The sequence below is a fragment of the Accipiter gentilis genome, chromosome 31 (assembly GCF_929443795.1).
Source record: "Accipiter gentilis chromosome 31, bAccGen1.1, whole genome shotgun sequence".
Lineage (NCBI taxonomy): Eukaryota > Metazoa > Chordata > Aves > Accipitriformes > Accipitridae > Astur > Astur gentilis.
This window is the reverse complement of record NC_064910.1, coordinates 4,093,498-4,117,606: the sequence shown is the minus strand read 5'-3', so window position 1 is coordinate 4,117,606 and position 24,109 is coordinate 4,093,498. Positions and strand designations below refer to the sequence as shown.

At 45.0% G+C, this 24,109-nt stretch overlaps 1 protein-coding gene across 7 annotated transcripts in view; it reads left to right on the top strand.

The window, feature by feature from the left end:
• LIMS1 (LIM zinc finger domain containing 1) overlaps positions 1 to 24,109 on the top strand; it is a 73,859-nt gene that overhangs the window by 15,502 nt on the left and 34,248 nt on the right. Inside the window, exons 1-2 of one of the 7 annotated variants that reach the window (XM_049834702.1) lie at positions 15,896 to 15,948; positions 23,291 to 23,906. The exons of 3 other annotated variants lie outside the window; for them this stretch is intronic. In XM_049834702.1, the coding sequence (XP_049690659.1) occupies positions 23,800 to 23,906 (107 nt within the window). In that variant the 5' untranslated portion in view covers positions 15,896 to 15,948; positions 23,291 to 23,799. 3 more of the 7 variants (XM_049834704.1, XM_049834707.1, XM_049834712.1) reach the window with 3 other exon arrangements.

The following is a 24,109-nucleotide window of genomic DNA, read 5'->3' as shown; positions in this document are numbered from 1 at the left end:
CAAGCACTCCTGAAGAGTGGCAGATGACTGACCACAAAAAAGTGGTGTCTATTTGAGAGGTTTAAAAACTTGGGTTTTGCCCAATAATTGGAAAAAACTGCCTAGCTTCATACTTATTACAAGTTATCTGTCCTCTAAATCCTGTTCTGAGGGAGGGTTATAATGGTGATGCTCTCTGATGGGTCGTCCAGGTGGGAATCCAGACATTTAAATTTCTAGAGCATGTTGTGCATGGGTTCGACTTTTGAAATGTTGCCATAAGAGTACAGGCTAGCATTTCTAGGTATGTTTTATTCCAGTTAACAGTATTGGCAGATTTCACTTATGCTATAAGCAACTTGATTCTTATCCCGGTTTCTGAAACAAAAAATTGTGGGTGATGTTCAGGGACACACATTATGGGTAAGATAAGTGTAGCTTAGCGCTGGGCTCACAGCCATGTACGATGCTGCTCAGTGGGACAAACGTGGTCAGGCACAGACACTAACAGGTATCTGCATAGAATTGGGCAGAGTACACAGCACAGAGTTACTGGAGTTTATGCCAGCTGTGGGAAGTCTGGTGATAACTTCATGTTAGTAGGTTTTATACCAGGAGAGGTCAACTGCCAATATTTTTAAAAAATATCTCTTCTGGTAGGAGGGTTCATGGTGGATTGGTACTCAGCACCATGCTGCTGCAGCACGTTCGATCCCGCCTGAGAAGCTGTGAAGCGGGCTATGCATAAACTGTGTCTCTGAACTGCGATTTCAAGGAGATGGCAGCTTGCTGAAGGTCAGAGAGCAGGGCCAGGAATGGTATACAGATTTATTTTTTTTTTATTCTTGTTGTTTGTTTGGAAAAAAGAGAGCTTAAAAGCAAACAAACACAAGCAGCAAACAAAGGAAGGCTTTGCTCATAAGAACATCAGCAATGAGATGCTCTTGAACTGGCAATTATCTCCTGCCTTGGGGGGGGAAAACAGTCTCTGTTGTTCCTTAGTGGTGTCTGTTTTACAAATCCTTTGTTTTTATACCCTCAGTTATAGGTTGATTGGACAGATTATTCTGTATTTGGGAAGGTGCCTTTGAGCAGCCTAAGCATACATTAATAATGATTGGCCTGAGGGTAAAGCAACCGCCTCCTCCCCGAGTAGAGGATGCTGCTCTGCACCCAGAAGCACGGCGTTCTCTTCCAGCACCTGTCCGGAGGGTGACAGTGGCATAGCACAGTCCCTGCAGTAACATTCAACCCTCCCTTTGGGTAGGTGTGTGCTATTTGGCATGGTTGGCCTATATACATTCCTTAAGATTTTATCAAAAATATGCATTTCTGTTGTACTTCATTCAAGTACAAATGATGTATTAATGAAGGTCTCCATAGCTGAAAGGAATTCAGTGGGAAATCCTGTGGCTGATCTGACCCCAAGGAAAGTTTTCTCTCTTCATTTGTCTTTCTTCTCTTTTGCCTCTTCCTTTCACTATCTAATTGCTGTTCCGTGGTTCCTGGCACTGGTGGTTAGAGCTGAGGGCCGATTTCATTTTTGTTTTTAATTTGTTTTGGCATCTGTAGGCTGAATGTCAGGACATAGAAAGACCAGAATTTAAAGGAACTTTGGGCCACTTCTAGCGTGTTCTTTGTGGAAATCAGATTTAATTTCAAGTTTTAGGTACAGCATAGTTTAAGGTAATTTAAATGTGGATAATTTAAAAGCTGCTTTTCTGTAATAATTCCAGGAAGAGAAGGCACTAGGTGACAAGCCCCATTTTGGGGACTGCTGAGCATCTGAAGCCATTCTCATTCATTTCAGCAGAAGTGCAGATACATTTCCCTAACCAGCTTTTTGAAGGTGCTCGCTCCCCTTGGTCTCACTTCCATTTCACATAAAGTATTTCATATAATACCGGTGTATATCATCTTCTCTGGCTGTATGGCTGTCTTGAATCCATTTACTGGAATTCCTGTGCTTTTTTTTCAAGCATTTACTGCTAACCACTAATAAATCTGGAACATATTGGGACTTGGTGGGATGTTGGACTTTCCAGCATGAAACTTCATTGTTTCCTGTTAGAGGCTGCGGCTGGCAATTGCCTTCTCCTCCCTCCCACCCTTGGTCGTCTGAAGTCCTCTCTTACTGCACCAGCTTTTTCCACCCGAGCTGTCCCTGCTCATTGCCACCTCCGTCCCCACATTCCCACGGGTGTCTCTTCCCAGGGTGGTCCTGCTGGAAAATGTGCCTGCAGTTGCTCCTGTGCAGTGGGGCAGAAGGCTCCTGACACAGGCTCCTGCAAATCCCATCTGAACTGCTTCATCTGCAATGACTGCAAGAAGTTTTAAGTAACTTGAAATGGCTCAGAAGAACAGCCTGGGGCCCAGCCTGAAAGATAAGATTTGAAATGAATTAGAGTACATGCCTGACATCATATCTTTTACTGAATTCTCATTTTTACCTGTCTTTTTTTTTTTTTTTTCCTTCATTTTAAGCATTTAGGATGAGAAGTGTCTTTGCACATTTCTGTAACTGCCCAGGATATTTTGAAGCTCTTACATAAACAAAAAGTAGTCAAAAATGTGTCTCTTAAATCTCTAGCTGTCGCAGACGCCAGCATTAAGTAGCGGGTTTCATCGGCCGCAGTCTGTCCGACTGTCTCTTCCCAAGTTTTATGCCCACAGTCACATGGGAAGGAAAAATGACAAAAAGTGTCTGCTTTTCTCCCGACTGTCCCTGCTCACAGGTCGCAGTGTGGCAGAGCTGTAACCCCCCCCAGCGATGGGGTGGTACCCGGGGCGAGATGGGAGCCGGGTGCTCAGGAGATGCTGGGGGGAGCTGGACTCATCGCAGCCGAGCTGCCAAGCGCTGTTTTGTCTTGGGTTGTTGGTTTTTTTTATAAATAAAAACTTCCTCTGTGGGCTTTTTTTTCCCCGAAGTTGAGGGAACCCAAAGCGTTTTTCCATGTGTGGTTTCAGATGAAAATGCTTTTCTTCCTCTCTTTTTCTGTCTGTCAAAAGAACTAGTGGAAATTTTTTTTAGTATTATTCAAAGACCTTTATTTTTTTTCCTCTAGGCTTACTCTTTACTTTGGACTGATGCCTCGTTTTTCAGTAGCAGATCAGAGCTACCAAAAAAGGTGTCTGCTAGACAAGCAAAGTAACTTTTTAAAGATTAACTTGGTACTGTTTTCATACATCAAGATTGATAATTGTATGTTATTGGCATTGCCATGATCTAAGAATGGTAGTAAAATAAAAATGCTTTGGGCTGGCAGTTTTTTGCTGTCCTGAATGAATTCTGTTATGGGCTGTGTTCAAAATAACTTCGCATCCTTGCAGCTCTGTATTACTTAGAAAGCAAGAAAGTAAATTTTGGAAGTAACTTCTTTCTGGTATTGGAATATCTAGTACACAAAATTAGTGTTTACTATTTTGTTAGGCACAACATCTGGGGATTTCAGTTTCTTCTGCTAAATCTTATGTTCAAATTAGGGTGGTGATGGTTATTATGAAAGAAGCACATCAGCGTTTTTTGGAGCTGTATGGCAGCAGTAGTTTCAAATGAGTTCCAGGTTAAAGCACATTTCCTTCTAGGGCTTATGTTTTCCTCATCTATTCCTGTCATTATTATAAACGTGTAACTTACTGTAAAAGAAAGAATTAAGGGAAAAAATAAGCATATAATTCTAATACAAGTTCTGGTACTGCCCTCATTCTTCTACATTTGCCCTATTTTCCACACATGTAAGAGAGACCTGTGACCTGTGCCTTACCTTACACCTGATATTAACATTTATATTTATTTATATGCTGCGTACTTGATGTGCTACTGAACTTCATGACTTGCTATTTTTATAGCAGTTAGAAGTAAATGGAAGTAGAAATGGGAATGCCTGTTGTCAAAGGAAGCAGAAATGATGTGCCAGAAAACCACTGCAGATTGGTACTGACTTTAAAGCTTTGTTTTTAACTGTTTGTTAAGGGTACACTGTGAGAGTACATAATTATTTATATGTATAACACACTTCATATGCAATCCATATTTAGATTGCTTTTAGGAGCCCTGTGAATGTTCCTTCTTCACATTCTTTCATGAAGGGTGTGTGTCCACAGAGCCTTTAAAAATTACTTTTAAGGGAAAAAATTCCTGAGAAATACCACACCCTCTTGCTCCAAAGAAGCCTTCCACTGTTTTTCTTTTGGTTATGTTTCTTTTTGTTTTCTTTTTCCTTCCTGAGATGCATGCTACCTGAAAGTTGCCCTGGAGTATTTGATGGTGGTACTGGCCTGTGTGATGGGCCGATACCAGGGAGCAGACGATAGACGATGTATCCGTGTCTCTCTTGAATCAGGGGTGAGTTGTGCATGGGATCATCCTTAAAGCTAAACCTAAAAACTCATCTTTAAATCCAAACAAGGATGGTTATCCCAGTTTATCCAAGTCAAACTGAAATGGCTTTTCAACCACTGCAGTCTTCATCTGTGAACAAATGCACTTTTTCTCTGGCTGTTCCCGCACCCTTTGTTTTTGCAGAGCCCACAAGCAGCATTTTTGCTTGTGGTGGCTTCCTGAGCAGGTATAACTGCAGAAGGGTAGAACTTGATGTGATCCTTATTTTAGTCCCCGCCACAGAGAGCAGGCTGTGGCAGGGCTGTCTGGGGACAACATTCCTTGGATGAGCATTTTGGAGAAGACTAGGTGAAATAAAAAAGGGAATAGGGAGCATGTGAAGATATGACCCCCTGCTACCCCTCTCTGGTCTTCCTTTCCTGTCTGCTTCACCACTTGTTTGTAAATCTCTTTAGCTGGCATCAGACTGAGCTCTTGGGTTTCAGCAGTTGTCAGCTAGTTGTTGATAAGCGCCCTGCTTCTGGCACCAAGCAGCCACTGTCACCATGTTTTCTGGCACAGCGGTCTCCAAAGGGGGTGTGTGTGCACAGGATGATGCATTGGGGTGCAGGGAAGAAAATGGTAGGACTTCAGTAGCACGTGCACAGAATTTATAAATAAATAAATGTACATATATTGGGAGTGTGCACTTAAACTTTCTTTACTGGTAGAGGTACGCGATCAAAATAGTTGGGAGACCACAGCTCTAGCAGATGGAAAATCCCCTTATTTGCCACCTGATGATGGCTCTGCTAAATTCAGCCCTCTGCAAATACAGCCTCCTCCCAGCTTTTAGATACTGTGTAATGAAATGAATCCCCCAGGTAATTTGGCTGAATACCACCCCTTCTCCAACAGAAGACGTAAATGAAAGGGGCTGGCTGAAAGGGAAGCTTGCTTGCAGCCTGCCACTCCAATGCAATTAACTGAAATGCACCCACGTGGTCTCTTCTTTTTTATTTGAATGGGAGCTGGTTGGTTTCCCAGTGCAGATGAAAGAGCTGTTTTCTTCTCCTAAAGTGAAATGCCTGGTATCTGATGCTCAGTTTACTGAGGCTAGTTAAGGGAAGGACAGGCCAAGGGGCACAGCCTGGCAGCGGGGTGACTGGGGGAAGAGGGGTAGCGAGCGTGGTGCCGAAATTTGCAGGGCTGGCGGGGTGCAGCAAACACGGAGGTGAGGTGACTCAGGTGGCATCCCTACACGTCCACCCTGCTGTGCCTCCAGGCCCTGATTCCTCCCATCCCACCACTCCTTTTCTTTTGGAGCAGTTCTTCCCCATCCTCTCCAAAAATGAAAAAAGCAGGAGCCTGCCGAGGCGCTTTGGAGGATGGTCTCCAGTGGGGCACAGTAGTGGGAGCGGGATCTTGCTGCTGGTGGCAGCTGGATGAGCTTTGGGTGAATGTCCAGCTTCACCCCCTTTGGAGTTACGACCATGGGTTCGTGCTTATGGCCACTGCGTGGGTGCCTGAGGGGGCGGCTGGCAGAAGGGAAGCAATTTGCTTCTCTTTGCACCGCCTGGTGTAAAAAATCAGGCAAAGGAGTAGGGAAAAGGACCGGGACAGATGGACATCCCCTGTCTAGCTGCGTCCCCAGCCAGTGCTTTCAGAGCCAGCTCTTAAATGCCAGAGCCCCCCAGCCTGGCTGGCAGGACAGGCTGCAAATCCGACTGCACGGATCATAAGTGCTTTGCTCAGGAGCTTGAGAGCCCTGAAATCCTTCCCTTTGCTCAAGTTAAACTAATCAGTTTTTGGTTTTTTTCCTTTCTTTTTAACTAAACAGCCTTTCTGCTGGAGTGTATGTCCAGGCTTCAGGTGGTCTGAGGTGAGGATGCAAGCCCAGAGTGGGATTTGGTCCCCTGCGCTGCACTATCTCCCACTCCTGGACCTTTGATAAGCGGTGTTGCCTCTGTCCCATCTCCACGGCTGAGCCCAGCACCACCTTCTGTCTTAACAGGAGTGCCTGAGGGCAAATAGTTTAAGGACCATGAGATGCTCAAACACTGGAGTCAGATCTGTACACAGTGAAGGGAAGCAGCCAGTGGAGGACTGATCTGTAAAGAAGTTAGTCATCTGGGGAATGGATCCCTGCCTTGACACCACCTTCTTCCTACCAAAAATAAGCAAAATCAGGCAAAACTGCAAGAGGAATACAATTTTGGGATTACAGTGTGTTTAATATTCCCCGGGTGGAATTGCAAAAACAAAAAAAGCGTTGATGCTAAATTAATTCATTATAATTTATTATTCAGTATGAAGCAGTAGGGTGATTGAACTCGATTTATAATGAAGGTATTTTTGTTTCCCCTTAATGATTGTTACAGCCAGCAGAATGGAGTAGTGCCTCAGCTTTTCCTGCAGATATGACTGCCCTGCTTTGCTGGGGAAAAAACCCAAAAGAATCAAATGATGGTGCCAGCTTGGAAAGTTATTGCATAGCTACTGTCACATAAAGCAGAATTAATTGCAAGAGCTTTAAAATATGTGCAATATGTCTACTGACTTTCTACAGACTGGCACTCTCGGCAATTGCTGGTAGTAATTACGCCAAAGCTTTATGCTTGTAGGGTCAAATAAAAAACTTTAATGGCGAATAATTACAGGTAAGTTTTTTTGGTTTTGTTTTCTGAAGGGTATTGTTTTGCTCCTTACAGGCTTGAACATCCAGCATATGCTTCTGCCTCTCTGTTGCTGCACATAATGCTGCACCTTCTGGCTGTGCTACTGTGAAAGCACTGATAGGGAAAGCAAGTCCCTGGGGAAGCCAGTGGGTGGGAGGAGGAGGATGCTGAGGAAGGAGGGGAGGGTGGGCAGGGACCGGCAATCTGCCTGGGTGACGGAAGGGGAGCTGGATGCAATGCTGTGATGATTTTTGCAGATGCATGACCCCAGTGCTGTTGACCTGAAGGGGTAGAGGAGTTCTTGAGGGTTACTGCACTGACATGCAAGACAAACATGTGGACTAAGAAAGGGCTGTCCTGTGAATAAAAGTACTTCAGGCTATTATGGCCTTCAGAATGCAATGTTGCATGTATTTCCAGATGGTTAGAAAGTCTGTCTGCCTGGAGAAGATTAATTCTTATATAAGTCTTTGCGCTCTTCATTTTCTCTGCCTCCCAAAATAGGGTGGGAGAAGGGCAGGAGAGGAAAGCAGCATGGTGGGTGAGGTGGGAGGGCACAGAAGTCATCAGTGCTGCACTAGTAATAATTTCTGTTGCTTGTGCAGTATGCAAATATGCCAGCCGGTATGTCATAAAAAACTTCAAGGTAGTTTCATGTTGAGACACAGAAAACGGGGACACAGCTGATAATGTGAAGGAAGTCCAATAATCAAAACAGTTATTCATAGGTAGGATATTTGAATCAGAGAGCCCGCACTCTCTTTCTGAGTCTTCAAAGTACTCTGCAGTCTTCTGAGAGATTGTATTGAGAACACTTGAAATTTTAAAGGGTGACTCACTGTATTTTCCCCTCCAAACAATTAAGCCATTTCACTGAGCTCATCTTCACTGGTCTGATATGTAATAACTTGTTTTTCCTTCTGCTGCTGCCTAAATTTATTCCTCTAGTAGTGTTGTTAAATGTGAACTTTTTTAATGCTACAGTCGGATCAGTAACCCAGAAGCTCATAGCTGTGTGGAGGATTGCCACAGGTAATGTAATTCCGTGCAGCTTCTTAATCTGGGCTTCAAGCAAATTGCTCTTGAAAGAAATCCATTCTTTGCAGCGGGTAGGTTTTTCTGAGTTTTCACTCAGGTTGGGGCAAGCATTTATGCCCCAATTCTCTCTTCTGCTCTGTGGTCCAGCCCTGACCGGGTGGGCAAGTCCAGACAGGCATTATCTTGGCTGATCCTTGAGCGAGAGAGCCCTGAGGTGGCTCTGAGATTCCAAGACAAAGTAAACGTCCCCTGCTGCCATGGGTGCGTGGGCTTTCTTCACAAACGAAGCTGCTGCCATCATCTTGCAGAGGCTGGGGAGGGGGGCAAGCCCTTGCAGTGCCCTGCTGAGACACCGGCAAGCAAAAGTTAATTTGGTATCACCAGGAGGAGAGGGGGAAAGGACTGATTTATATCCCTTACTCCCGATGCGTGAGACAGCAGGGACTGAAAGGGAGGGAGGTGAGACGGGAGGAAGGCAGGGTGGCCAGCGGCGGCCAGCTGGCCCCGGGTCTGCGGCAGTGTGCCCGGGAGGGAGATCCCTGGTCCACCGCCAGTGAGTTTGGGAGGAAAGCGGCTACCGATGGTGTTAGTCAGAGCGCGGCTGCGGAGTGCTGCTCAAAGGGCTGGCGTGCTGTAAGAATGACGGGTTGGGCGTTATCTCATTTCCCCTTTCACATAACCCCGGGGATGGGGGAGATCATTAATGAAACCCTGGCGGTGAACGGAGCCAGAACCAGGCTGAAATGTGTAAGTAATTTCTCACAGGAGATTTGTCTTTTGGTCCTTTTGTACTATTGCACAGGCATAGCCTTCCAGTTTGCATGTTGTTTATCTTCCCCTGGCTGTTGGAGACTGCTGTAACGCTCATTAGGGATGCTTTTTCAGAGCTCGCGTAAGAGGCACCAGAAGATGTGCAGAAGAGTGAACACCGTATTTATATTTGAAAATGGTGGCAAAAATAGGCTGCTGGAGAATTAAAGCTCAGTCAGCTTAACTTTGATCCCTAGCAAGGCATGAATGCAACTAACAGTCAATACATAAGCACTTACTGAGTTGTGCAGCATTAAAAAGGCCATGTGGAATGCTGAAAACAGATTGTTTCAAAGCAGCCAATTTTCCAGCTCTGACAGATGAGCATGCCTCATAAACAGACAGGAGGGAATAAACGAGGTGTATCTGCTGTCTCGCACAAAATTTTATAAGCAAACAAGAGGAAAAGGCTCTAGAATTAGAGCCATGGTGATTAACTTTGTTGGAGCACAAGCCTTGCAGCTTCTCTTCCTCCGTGTATCCACCCCTCCTCTCTTGCTACTGGTTTGTTGCTGTCCTAGACCATTCACAGAAGTGCTGCCGCTACTTCCTCCCTTTCCTTCATCGTCCCCTTGCAAGACATACTAGTTTGGACTCAGTGCTAACTTTTACTGCTGTTAGCTTTGTTCAAGAGAAGCACATAGCAGTTTGGAAATAATAGTCTGGGTGAAATTGCCAGAAGGGAGGTGTGCAGCTGTTTGAAAAGAAGCATTTGGGCAGGAATTCTTGTTTTGATACAGAGCTACCATACAGGACCCCCTCCCCCCCCCCCCCCCCCCGGACCTTCCTGACAGCACTTTGCAGGAGTTCCCCCTTTCCCACTTGCATTCAATAACTTAGTCAGTGACTTGGATGCTGGAGCTCAAAGTTGGCTTATGAAGTTGGTGGCTGTCCTTGACTTGGAGGAGCCTTGGAGGGCACAGGAGATGAATTCAAAATGATCTTGGCAGGCCGGAGAGAGGGTCCAGGATGAAGAAGTTGAAATTTCACAAGGAGAAGTGCTAAGAATTGTACTCATGAAGGAGAATTCAAACAGCCGTGGGCTGGCCCACTTGGAGGATGTATTGAAAAGACTTAGCATGTCTTATGATGTGCTTGCACAGAAAAACAGATCTTATTTTGGAAGCGTTGTGTGTAAAATATAAAGAAGGGTCGACCTAGATTTTTTTGAAGAGTCTGTGTATTCATTACTGAAAAAGCCTGAGAGCAGTTGTCATGCCAGAGGAGGGTAACAGAGAGGCCTTGTTAAAGCCAAACTACTTGAAGAAGATTGGAAAGAGTGCAGCAGCCACGAGCTGGTGCGTGCTGCTTTACTGAAACCTAGGAACAGGGCTACATCCATGGATGGCAAATCTATTTTGGTTGTGAGTTAATGTGTCTGCAGTCTCTGTAAGTGAAACGGGAGGAATATAATAGCCCTGCCTGGGTCTTTGAATTGCTTTTCTCTTTGAAACAGCATTTCCTCCTTCTGAGTGCTCTTTTGCCAGAAAGGAGATGCATACAGCGGGTAGGTAGGTAAAGTCAGAGGTCCCAAAATGGGACCCACACCCTGACATATCCTTGATGAGTATGTGTCAGTTTGGGATGAGAAGCGCCCGCGGCTGTGCTCTCTGCATGTGAGAGGGAATGCGCGTCTCCCCGCATGTCAGGATGCAAGGAACATGCTGGGCAATATGTAGCCCTCCTGTTTGTCTGCCCCTGTCACAGGAACTGCAGAGGAGGAGGCTGGGGAGAATGGCAGGCATGGGGTCTTCCCTTTCTGGCCATGAAGATCCTGGGGTTAGGATCTGGTCAATGCAGCTTTGGACTCTGCAGATGAGATTCTAACACTAACCAGGACCACAGGCAGACTCAAAGTAGATGAACATTAATGCCTTTGGGATTCAAAAAGTAGCCGGCGAGTAGTCTTTATTGGTTTTGGAGCAAATTCCATTGTTTAACTGCTAAAGAAGAGAAATGCTGCTTTCATTTCTTCCAGCAGTACGCGAGCAGCAAGGTCAAGCCTTTCTGCTGTTATTCCTAAGCATGTTAGAGGAGAGGAAGCTTTTACAGGTCCCAACATCAAATCCTTCCTCTGATCAGCTGCGGTGACTCCAGTCCCACAGCGTGGTACGTGTGCGGTCTGCTTGTGCCTGGCACTCGAGTCCCTGGGTCTGCTCCTGCCCACTCGGCGAGGAGAGTGGGTCTAGCAGTGGGGCTGGTGTTTCCCATCATTTCGTGGTGAGGGACCCTCAGCCAAGCAATGCAGTTCATCCCGGAGCATCACTTCAGGCCAGTCTCAGGTGTAGCAGTAGCACTTTCTCAAAAGCTGTGTTTAAATATTGCAGTGAGTTCAAGAGGAGAGAAGTGACTTTCTGTGCTCTTGTTGGTTGAGAGCAGGAGATTTTTTTTTATTGGTGCCATTTCATAGAATAATAGAATGGTTTGGGTAGGAAGAGACCTTAAAGGTCGTCTAGTCCAACCCCCCTGCAATGAGCAACTCGATCAGGTTGCTCAGAGCCCCATCCAGCCTGCCCTGGAATGTTTCCAGGGATGGGGCATCTACCACCTCTCGGGGCAACCTGTGCCAGGGTTTCACCACCATCATCATAAAAATTATCTTGCATATTTGAATGGCTGCGATTTTGACTTCTTGCCTGAACCCGAGTCAGGCTGGTTCAGAGGTCCAGCTTTGATTTAAGTGAATTTGCTGTTAGCCTTTGGTGACCTGGGGTTAGCTGCTTTGAACGGCAGCTTTGATGACACTGAAAGGAGGGACTGCAAGGGAAACCCCAGGGGCTTTTTGGATTGATTTGTTTGGTTTTGTTTGTTTTTTTATTCCCCTTTCCTTCTTTTGAACAGGCTGTACCTTTACAACTTATGGGGATGTGTGGGGAGAGTGGCAGGCAGGGCTCAGCCAGGCAGGAGCAGCGGCACTTTTTTGGAGGGGGTATTGTGAAATGGGAACTTGCTGGAGGGGGATCCCGGCTCTCTGGCTCCTGCCGATGAGAGCGGCGTGGGTCCCGGCTCCCTGGCGTGGGTCCTGGGCATGGCCGGTGAGTCCCTGGCTGCAGGCTGATGCTATCAGGCTGTCGGGCAGGGATCACTTTGAAGACAGTGGCTGCAAAAGCTGTTGGGAGTGTTTGGTGTGAAGAAGGAAAGAGGGGGGTGAGAAATGGTGGTTCAGGTCTGTGGCTGATCTCTCTGCATGGCAGCATGAGTCAAGGGTTTTAATTAACTTTGGAAGCACGCAGTTCATGTGCAGATGAATTCTGAAATGTACAAAAGACATCTTCTAATTGCAAGTGCTTTGGTGATGCCAGTGAATTGGGAGAGACGATTGCAAGCCTTGAGAGGGCTGGGATTACAAGGTCCTGAAAAGACACTAAATAAATACCTTTTCCACAAAGTTTCACAAAGCAGGATGCCCACGCTGAGGGAACATCTCACTTCTGCTGAAATGGAGAGTCGCTGCTTGCATCTTGCTCCCGTGTGCTGGCTATGGCACTCACTGCTCCTTTGCTCTGCAATATCTGCATTTATTAACCCAGCTCCCCAAACCCAGCTTTCTGCTGGTGTGGCAGGCTGTGTCAGCTGGGACAAGGCTCTCATGAGAGCAAGAGATGGTCTGAAAGGAGGGTGCTGCTCCTTGTGGCTGGGCAGGAGGTGAGGGGAGGAAGGAGTGTGGTGGGGGGAAGGAAGAGCAGCGGAAGGAGAGAAAAAGAACCAGACTTCGCCCTTGCGGTGGCGGGGAGCTGCTAGATCAGCTCAGTCGCCTCGTGTGTACACCCTCAGCAAATGGGAACAGCTGAGGCATGAGTACGTGTTTCCTTCTGCTTATTTTGCTCCAGGAATGGTGATCTCACAGGGTGGTGAGGCAGACAGCTGCAGGGTGTGACTGGCTGGCTGGTCTGCCAGCTCCTGGCAATGCGGGCACCTCAAAAATCTCCTTGCAGAGGGTAACCCAAGTTGCCTGAAGCAGGGAGGAAGGATACAGACCTGGCCAGGAGCTGGAGAGCGTTGAGCATCGTGGAGCAGTCCTGGAGATCTGTCTGCACCCATGTGCTGCTATTCTGGTTCATGGTGGCCTGCTACAGGAGCAAAGAAAAATACCGTGGGAACTGGGGGTCTGAAGCAACGGTTCCCTCCTGTAGTCAACCTTTGCTTGACAACACAGGTCTAATTTCATGCCTAGACAGGTCCAGCCCCTCTCCTCTACCTTGGGAGCTTCATCATCACCACAGAGCCACGGCTGCCACTCTCATCTTCTGCTGGTGCTGGAAGCCCTGTTGCCAGGACCAAGCTGATGGGCTCAGCTGGACCGCGTGGCTTTGTCTAGAGCTGTTCCTGTGGCTCTGTGCTGCATTTCCCCTAACGCCTGGTCCGGGCAACCGCAGACCACAGTGATCTGGTAGTGCTTATCAGTGTAGTCTCTGTGGGGCTGGCCTTGTCCTGCCCTCCTCGGCTGTCATTTTGTTCACAAGTTTTCTTCTAGCACAGCTCTTTTGGAAAATGGGTTGGTGTTACAGTAGGACCAACTACTGCAAAGTGAACAAAACTGGAAAATGTAGCTTAGCCAGGCCAAACTGGTTAAGAAATGACTCAAATGTGCTTTAAAAAGTGTTAATGGAAGAGTTAATGCTTGTTTTCCTGGTTCCCTTTTAACAGATGCTTAGTGGCACTCTCCTTGAAGCCTTGCAACTTTTACAGTCATCATGAATCAACAAATTGTCCTTGCCTCCCTATCAAAGTGGAACTGCTGGCATATGAGCAATATGTGCATTGCAAAACCAGGCCTCTCTTCATTCTGTACGGCAACGGGTTTATTGTGATTTTCTTAGTCCTCGAGAACAAATGGCTCTTACCTTGACATCTGCCACGTTATTTTGAGAGACAAAGCTGTAGTGCCTTCTTTCTCCTAGGTTAGTAACTGTGCAGTGATAAGTTTAATACAGCTTTGTTGCTGGTTTTGTACTTGAAGAGCCTTTGCAGGAAGAGATAAGAAGTTCAAATGAGGAAGCACTATGCAGCAGTATGGGAAACAGCAGCTTGGAAAGATAATGTACATTGTTAATTTGTCCACAGAAAAGGGTTAGCGATAATCTTAAGTGGCCTGACAACAGAAATAGAAGGAGCACGAAGCAGGATGTGGAGAGACATGGTGGAGAAGGGAGAGCAAAGTGAGGCTCTGTTGGTATGACATAGTATTATTTGGTGCCTATGGTGAAAGCAGGTAAAAAGGACTGGCGAGATGCATGTGCATTGTCTGCCAAAAATCTTGTAAGAAGGCAAGGTATTGTGCACCAGACTTGACCAAAATGCATTGAATATTGCAGATAAATATAGTACAGTGCACCAAGTACAGTTTAAAATATCTGAATAGAGAAGATTTCTGCATTGCCTTTAGGTCAAATGCCAGCACAAATGCCATGTCTGAAAGCAGCACATCAGTTTCTCTGTTCAACGCTGCTGTAGATCTGGGGCTGGCCCTGCTCAGTTGCGCAGCTTGGGAGCATGGAGGACAACTAGTCATGTTTTCACAGGATGTATTTGTTTTTAAGTTATGTCTGTCCGTAAGCAGAAAAATTAATAAATACCCTTCTGAGTGACCAAGAAAAAAAAAATCCATTTTCTTGAATTCCTTTATAAACATTATAAGCATACTTCATAACCATGATTGTCAATAAGCAGTAAAATAGTGTTATGAGGGTTAGATATTTGTCATTAAAAATATTAAACCTCTAAAAATTGGCTTGCTCTGTCCAGGCCAATACTTACATGGCAGAAAGCTGCCTTTAAAGGGATTGCATGATATATGAAAACTGTACCTTTATAGTTCTTTCTCTGTAACCAGTAGCAGGCCAAAAGGCACGTTACTAAGAGCATGCAGTGGAAAACGCCAGTGGGTAGATTTGCACTTGTAGGTGTCCTGGAGCTGTACTGCTGTACCAGCAGAGCTGGGAACAAGTTCTGCCTGGAGGCATGTCCTGCATGTCCCTTGCAGAAGTCAGGTTGTGGCCTCGTTTCTCCATCCCCATCACTAGCAGTGAGCAAGGTTTTAGGGTCTGCTTGATACAGCTCTGATTGTGTAGCAAGTGGTGGGGGAACGTTGTCCATCTTGAGGAGATTGCTGCTTGAACCTGCAAAGGATTGCCTGGGGCCTTTGGAGAGGTGTGCAAGGGATTTGGATTGCTTTAGGAAAGTGGAGTTTGAACCTCTGTGCAAGAGAGACATGGCTCAGATCTTGTTCGGTTGTCCAGGTCAATCGCCCTGACCAGCTGCTCTAGGAGGTGGTGGGTATTTTCTGTTCCCAGTTAGTCCCTGCCCTGTGCTGAGGTTGCCAGAGATGGCGGAGGTCTTCCAGGAGATGGGGAGTGAAACTGGCTGCCTTTGTTTCGGGAAAGAAGAAAACCAGAGGGTATTCCTCCTTTCTCAGCGGGTGGGAAGGTGGGGAGAGAGGGTCGTCCCCCTCCCCTTGGCATCGACAGAGTTGCTCGTGGGTGGGTCGGGTGGCCCTGCACAGCTGTCCACGGCCCACCGGTGACTCCAGGGCTTGCTTTTACCAGGTAAGGACCTGGGACCCTGTCACGCTCATCGAGATGTCTGGCGTTGTGCACACAGAGTTGTTGCTTGTTCCTTCTCTCTTTGTCCCCAGAATAATGCTGTAAAAAGCCCCAAATGAAGGTATACCTCTGGAGGGACTGAAATTGTCAGGAAATTCGTAAGGTGAAAACACCCCAGTGATCCCTCTTGGCTCTGCTCTCTCCAGCTTTTTGTACTTTTGTCATTTAAAAAATACTGATGGTATAACTAAAGCTATACCCCTTCTTGTGTAGTGCAGGATTTGCTTCCTTCTCTCTCCCTGGTGATTTTGGGATAGAGGATTGGCGTGACACAATTTGTGGAGCCGAACTGTGAACTTTGATGAATTTGTCCTCCTCTTTGATGAATTTGTCCTCCTCAGTTTTTTACAGGGTGAAAGAAGGAAGTGGTTTGCTAAGTCACTTTTGAAAAAAAAAAATTATCACAACTACCAGTAATAACCACGAGGAAAACATGCAAAGAGTGACTATTCAATGTAAAGCTATATATGGGAAGGGCCGTTCATTGTGAACCTACTGCCAGCGAGGCTGCACCCTGCCAGTAAGTGTCCACCCGCTCACTTGGGCTGAGGGTCTGGCTGTCGCGTCTGCCCCAGGACACGTTGTGCTGCTTTCCAAGCTGACAGCCTGGCAACAAATTGTACTGTCTTTTAGTCCTTTGCGGGGAAATTCTTGCAAGCGGGAGCCATGCATGGGAATGGTGATCAATGAAATTAGGAAAAGGATGGGTAATAGTTTTGCTTGCTGGGTTTTATTACTACTAAAAGTGAGCGGCACCGGTAACAGAGCTTTGAGTGAAGTCCTTTGTCGCTCTGGAAGTGCATAGAGGTGTCCTGGTATTCCTGGTAGTTTTTTATCTGTTGCTCATCTGGAGTGTTTTTAGGGACACTGTTTTGTCCCCACCCAGATCAGAGGATTTGTGGTCGGTTTGCAGATATCCTGTCATTGACGGGGGTTTTTGGGCAATGGGATAACTGGCAGTGGCTGAGGAAGAGGACACTGTGACGGAATACTTGAACCTGAAAGTATAATTCCAGTGTAAGGAATAGATTTGCCAACCTGTTACAGAAATTGTATTGCTTCTGGTACGATTTAAGGGAGTCTTTATGTTCCGAAGTCAGTCACTTTTCCAGTGAAGCAAACCTTTTACCGTAGGGCAGCTGTGCTTTTCTGGTTTAAGAACTTTGCTCTAGTTTAAGAGTCTTAAGTGTATTTTTCATGTGCTTTAAAATATCATGAAAAATCCATATGAGAAAGTATTTTTATTTTTTGTGCTGAATACAAAAGTAATTTTTGCAGCGTTAAGGGGAGCGTGGTAGTGTTTCTATTTTACAGTATTCTGAATTTTGGGCGTGAATTAGTTTTGTTTCCTTTGCACTGTGAATTTCTTTTTCAGTATGGATTTTTCTGCATGGAGATGGATTAATAACTTTGAAACCAAAATGTATATACTTAAAAATTAAGATTTATTTTTTTTTTTGAGTGGCTGAAAATTGTACCTTGCCTGTGTTTCTTAAGTCTTTACATGAATTCAGCTTTATTTTTCTAGACACATGAGCTACTTTGTTATGTTCTGCACTAGAGAGTACATTAGTCTTTACATAAGAAACCATCATACTATTAGTCTCTGACTTTTAAAGGTGACATGGCTGGTTCATTACTAAAGTGATAACCTCTAAGGAACTGCTGCTTTCTACCTTTCTTGGAAATGCTTGTCAGACTATAGGTGGCTGTGTGATATGTTCACAGACGTACAGCCAAGATCCTTTTTTGTCTGGGCTGCTGAAGTGACCATCCCTGGCCATTCAGCTCATCCTTCTTCTTACGCCAGCACCGTTCAAGGGCTCCGAGACCCTCTTAGGAGCTGAGGGTTGGGTTGTCCTAAAAGCCCAGCACTTGCAGCTGTAAATTAGCATCACGTACTGCTTGCTGGTCACATTTGGTTGTGTGCCATGAGGTGGTGGTGCCTTCAAGCACCTGCACGTTGTTGGGATCACCGGGACCTCTTCCAGCCTTTGCAAGGGGAACGTGCCATCTTCTGTACTTGGCGGTTTCATTTCATTTCAGTGTAAAGAACACTAAACCTTGAGAAGAGGCTTTTCTTTCTCTACTTGTCATGTAGCATTAGTCATTTGAAAATTATTGGTGAGATGGAAGTCAAATGGGACAGGAGAATAATTGCTGGACAGTCAACAAAGGAAGCCATTTATAGGCTGCTGTGGTTTTGTTTGCATTTATTTAACCCCGATGAGTGGTGTTTTGGAGAAAAATGAAGACTTCCTAATACTTGCATTCCTTCAGTGAAACAGCAAAGTCAGCTGGGGCCTGTTTCAAGATTTCCCACTAGCTCTACAGCAAAACCAGGTCTCAGCGACTGCCCATCTGAGTCGGCTCAGTCGGCTTTTCGGTAGCTCTGGAAAGGCTCACTGGCTTTCAGGGCACAAACCTGGCCATCAGAGCAGGCAATTCCCTGCGTTATCTGGAGCAGCAGCTTTCCGGGCAGTTTCGTTCATTTGTCACCCATTTTAAGGTTTTGCCCCCCCTTTTTTTTTTTTTTTTTTATTTTCCTTGGAGTCTTCCTCACCATTTTGTGGCATCTACTGGGGAACTTTTCATCACCCAGTAAGCCAGCTGTTACCAGGAGCTTTTTAGTCCCATTTCCAAGGACATTTTATCCCATTACAAAAGATTAAAGTAAACATTCTGGATATTATCTATCTACAGTAGTAGGGTGCAAGTAGAAGACAACTTTTTTAAAAATAAGACTTTTCAGTCTTCTTTTTCAGACTTAAGGTCTTCATGCGTCATTAACAAAGTGCTTAAATGTAGAAAACATATTTCTGACTGGGGTTGAAAATCTCTTTTGGGAAGAGGCTTTTAATTCCAAGAGAGTAAAAATTATTCTGAAGGGAAGGTCCTGTATCTACAAATGCAGTTTGGGAGTTGGTTGTGTGCCTTAGCTGTGTTCTTCCACATGTTCTAGGCTATGAAGATTAATCTAAATTCTGAATTTCCTGGCTTTAAACCTTCGCTTCCTCCATCTTTTTGGTGTGTTGGGGTTTTTTTCTCTTTTTTTTTTTTTTTTTAAGATGTTTATCCCATGGAGTTCAGTAATGAGTATTTGTACCCATATGAGTAATTGTACCCATCTTCAAATTTTCAACTGCTTGCCAGCTTGTTTATCACTCTTTTTTTAAAAAGGCATATTTACAAATGGCAGGACAAAACTGATTCATGCTGTGTCACATGCTTTCTTCTTTGCACACCTACTCATGCATTGATCATCCATTTGATTAACGGCATGATTAACAGCATAAATTTCTAGTTATAATGCTAACATGGATCTTCAGCTGCTGGTCTGTCACTCCTTTCCGCTCTCCGCTTGGCTCCAGTCTGAATTATTAAAGCATGTGTGGGTTAATCCATACCTCCCTCTGTCTGTAGAGAGAAATACTGGCACTGAGAAATAAGGCATCATTTTCCCAGTAGAGGGAGGCATTGTAAAGCTCAGCCAAAGCAGGATTCCAGGTGCTGGAGAAAATGTGCCTTCTGCCGGGTTTTTTTTGGCTGAATTTTAGGAATTCAGGGGGCAGCGTGCGCAGAGAGCTTGGAGGAGGCAGCCGAAAGACCTCACTCCACGTTCACACAGAAGATTTTCCCGTGCTTGCTTTTCTATATTTTTATTATTATTATTATTATTGCAATAGAATAGTTGGAAGGAGAGCAGGGACCTGTGCCTTGCCTCACCGAAGCCTCACGGGCGACCTGCGGTGGAGGTGGCGATGCCTTTGGTACCGCCAGGACAAGGAGGGACCTCCATGCTCACGGTGGCTGCCCCCCTGACTTCCCTCTGCCCCCTTGAATCCCAAAGGACTTTGGTGGGTTGAGTGCGTCTCTGCTCTGAAGGGTGTTGAGCACACCATCGTGTATTTTTTTTTACTTTACATTGTGCGGCAGGGATGTGCATCCATAGAAGAGGTTTTAAAAAACCCAGCAACTACCGTTAAAATTGCAGCAAACGCACTTGGTCAGCTGGAGCATGGACATAAATCCATAGCGTTGCTTTGCAGTGTCCACTTAGTTCAAGTGCCTCAGTACTTAGCCTAATCCACAGACAAAATATGCATGCTTCAGGATTGATTGATCGCTAAGTGGAACAGGGCAAGAAACATCAAAACAGATGTTGGAGTCACATTAGACAAGGAAGGAAACGTGTAATTAGTTAATTATTTAACTCCTTGAATCAACAGTTTAGGCTCCTGTGAAACTTTGATTTAATTTTTTTTTTCCCCAAGGCTTGCATCCTTAGATTTGTGGCGCTGTTTCTCTCCGCTCATTTCCTTTTATCCCCGCCTGCCCTAGCAGGGACCCAAGGTGCGGTGCGCTATTCCTTGACACCCAAACCCATCTGGGGGGACCCGCCTCAGCAGCCTAATTCAGAGAGGTGTAAAGCTTCATTTGCCGTTGGCACATCACTTGAGCGCTTCGGGGATTCTTGTAAAATTGCCGGAAGGGTTATTGCCACCTTCCTTTGCTTGCTCCAGCGAGTCCTGTGCATTCCTACTGACGTACAAGGTTTTTCCTTGGCTTTAAACAGTTTTTTTCTTCCAGACCTTGAGAGAAATAGTAGAAACCCAGCGCTCTTGGACACGTTCCTCTGGAGACTCATCCCAGTGATAAGCTGGGCGAGCAATGGGGGAGGGAGAACAACTGTTCTTATAACGTTCTTGTGATTTTTTTTTCTTTTTTGACTGCTTATGCTGCCCTGAAAACAGCTTTTTCTATTGCTTTGAAAATCTTCAACTATATTTAATTGAAATTTGGTGGTTGTTCAAGGTTTAAAAAAAACCCACAAAACAAGAATGTGTCACTGGAGTGGAAAAAAGATCAATCACATTGATAAAGGCTTCTCTGTGTGGAATAAGAGAGCTAGAATTTGTCTTTTCTGGTTTTTATAGTTAATGTGCATTCTCTGTAAATACAGACTCATGAAGAAATGTACTGAATTTGAAGTCCTTGGCATTTTTTGTTATTCCTAAATTCAGTGACATGGTTTCTAACATTGTGGATTACCGTTCACATCCCTTTGAGCACAGTGAAAAATAACCAGAGATAACCTGGCTGTCTGAAAAGTTTTTTAAATTGCAAAGTTCTGCTGAATACCTACAGTCACCAAAACAACAGTACTTTAACACAAATTTAAGAGAGAGCACATCAGGCCTGGTATATCGAGATAAATGTTTTGTAGAACTGCAGTGAAAACTTAAGCATGAGCCTTCTCCCACGTGACAAAAAGTTATTTATTGCTTGGGATGAATGAAGGACTGCGAGTTTCTGTCTAGGTTCTACCTTTTGCTGCTTAGACATAGGTGAAAATTTTCCTCTGATAAAATACTGATAGTACCATGCTTATCCATCAGATTGCAGTAGCAATGTTAGCTTTCTCTGAGGGTGGAAGGAAGGTCGGTTGCATGAGTGAAAAGGCATCCACTGGAAAATGACGAGTGAACCTTCCAAGTAAAGGACATAAAAGAAGGCTATGTGTTACCAGTAATAAGAAAAGCTGTGGTAACTTGGCTGGTTCTCAAAAATCCTGACGGAATGTGAAAGGTCCAAGTGGCCCCGTCCCATGCGAGGAGAATGTAATCTCTCAAAAAAGGAATTATAAACAGCAGATAGGGGCTGGAAGGTAAAAGGGGGTGCGGGGAGCAGGAGGCAGTCGCTGGGGAGGTTCTTCTTGCAGAGCGAGGTCCATCCGAGTTGCTTTCTGGCAACCTTTAAGCGAGTTAGTGGTGAAATATCATTTGCATTCTCCAACATCTCTCCAAAAAACACCCTTACAAACATGTATTTGATACTCAGAATTTAAGGTTTGGCTGTTTTGAGTAATTTCAGATTTGAAACCTTGTCTCTCATGAGCATTGGTGGAGGATCCCACAGGGCAGAAAAGGAGTCTGGTTTGGATTTCTCCTTGTAGAAAGCTTTTAGGTTGTTCTCAGTCCTCCAAGAAAGTATTTTCTATATCAGCTTAGACCCCTGTTGGAGTTTGCTGAAGAAGCCTGTGAAATAGTGATGCTGTGGAGCTGATTCCCAGGTCTATTTAAAAAAATTAACCATCTTGCCCTCCTGTAGGTTGAGGTGGATTTGATCTCTGTAACAAACAACTCATTTTTGTGTCTGGACTTCTTGTATTCCTTCAATTTACGTGCTCTGTCTGGTGGCGTTGATTTTAAATTTTAATAATACCGGTTTGGTGCAGCTCTGGTTTCCAAGTATATTTTAGTAAAAGCCGTTGTCCCACAGGCTCTCCAAGCACAGCAGCTGTTCATGCAGATAAATGTGAACTTTAATGCTGTGTACTTCACACCAACGCAACTTGCAGCAGAGTGGGTGAAGAGTTGTCTTTAATTTTTGATAGACTTGTGTCATGATTAACACAAAAGTATTCAGTATACACTGAAGAGACTGCTACTGTAGTGAGTAAAAATTTATGAACAATTTTGTAGGTAATAGTTCAATTTCATTAGTTTACAAAGAGGTTTTTCGCAGCAAAAAATCTATTCTGTCTTCACTTTTTAGATTATTATTATCTAAAATTGATTGTTTGGACAAAGATAATTCATTGGTACACTGATATTTAAAGCACAGTAAAAATTGTTGGTAATATATAAAAGCTGCTGTGCCATGAGCATCTGTCATCTGCCGTCCTTAACTTTTCATTGAATCGCTGATTGACTGACTGCAGGGAACTGGCATTTAATTATGTTTAACCTTATCCTACTGCAGATTGAGAAACAATTTTAAATACTTCATTTGAAACTGGAATGCAGCGTGTTTAGGCAAATATCGTGACCATCCTCTCTTTTATTTTCTGAGGACAAGAGCTCAGATATCTTGTTGATGTTTCAGTGTAGTGTTTCAGTGCAGCCTTCTAACATCATATAAATCCCTTTGAATATCTCCAACCATTATCTATTTGGCATGTTTTGTGATTCCTTTCCAAAAGAATTTCTGTTATTTTTCCACTGTGTGATGTTTTATATTATATTTTGATGACATTCCAGACTGAAGCACATTGATAGTATTATATAAAATTACTGTGCTTGTGTTCAGTCTGGTGATCCTGACCAAACTGGTGTCGTGATGTACCCAGTATTACGTATGTTATGCTTTTCTCTGTGACAAGAATTCAAAAATACTCTTATACGTATCCTGCTACAAAATAAGCACTTTAATAATGAACTATGAAATTCATACTACATGGAACTTGTTTCCTATCCTTGTCCTTGAATTCTTAGATTTCTTGGCTTTTATTAAATGCAAGTTCATTTAAAAAACACACCCTCCCCAACTGTCAACGTAGAAGTAAAAACTCTGAATTAAGTTTTTGTTCATGTGTGCCAAGGATAACGTCAAAGAAATTGTAAAAATTTTTCAAGAAGTGATAAGCTTTTTTGAAGCCTCCTTTTAAGTGGAAGCAAAGAGTTTCATTACTAAAAAATTACTGAGATGAGACGCAGAGCTTGCAAATCCCTGCTAGTCACCTTCCTGTCTTACAGGAAACCTTAAGCACTTTCATTCCCGTTTTACAATTACACAGGACACTCCATCACTACAAAATGTGACAAATAGTTACGGCGGTTATGTTTTGATAGCTGAGAGTAGGAAGAAAAATACATTGCGGTTTTCTTCTGCTTTTCAAGATGCGTGGAAAAGAGCGATTTCTGACAAGCACAGGGCTATTGTGTTTCCAAAAGAGTATTTTAACGCTGGTTACTGAAGTTGCTTCGCTGCATTAATCTCCCTGTCGGAGTTTGCTCACGTGCTTGAGTAACACCGACTTTCCGTAGCGCTGATGACTTTCTTTCTGTCCTAAATTATAGCGGCAAAGAGTTAACAGCTCATGGCAGCCCTGGAGATTTTCAGCTCCTTGCAGGAGGTGCTGGGTGAGCGTCAGGCTTTGCACCCCACGGCGGGGTCAATCCTGTCGGGGCAGCGGGAGTTCGAAGTGAAGCTGGAGGGCAGGCGGTGAGTTTGCGGCAGACATCCCTGAGGTGCGATCCTGCGATAAAGGAAACGTGGTGCCCTTCGGGAGGGTGTGTACCTATGAGAAACAGGAAACCCAGCAGCGGCGGCCGCCTGCCTGCCCTGCCTGCCCTGCCTGCGGAGGTTGGTCGCTCCGGTGGGCGCAGGTGTGCTGACACGCCGACGAACCTCTTCTCTCCAGGCATCTTGGCTGGCGCGTTCCTCGGCAGCAACATCTGGAAGAGGCTGGAAAAGAAAAGGGGGGGGACGACCCAACTCAAAAGCCAAAACACGCACGCGAGCGCACTCCCCCCCCCCCCCCCCCTTTAAAAAAAAAATAAAATTCCAACCCTCCAGGTAGAGAAATATGACGGCCTTGCAGCTGAAAGAGTTGTCACATTCAGGTCTGTACAGGAGGAGACGGGATCGCCCGGATAGCGTGGGACTGCCCGGGTCGCACGAAGAGAAGCTGAGGTGAGTGCGAATTGACGGGCACCGCCGAGCCCTTCTCGGCAGCCTGCTCGCTTCGTTCGGCGCTTTTAGGAAACGAAATGCAAATATGGCTCGGAAAAGTCACTGCAAAACACATGCGTCGAGAAGCAGTCCCCAAAGTGCTACGGCAAAAGAACTCTGAAGGAGGGATCACAGGAGCTGTACGGTGACCTTGTGGGTTTTGG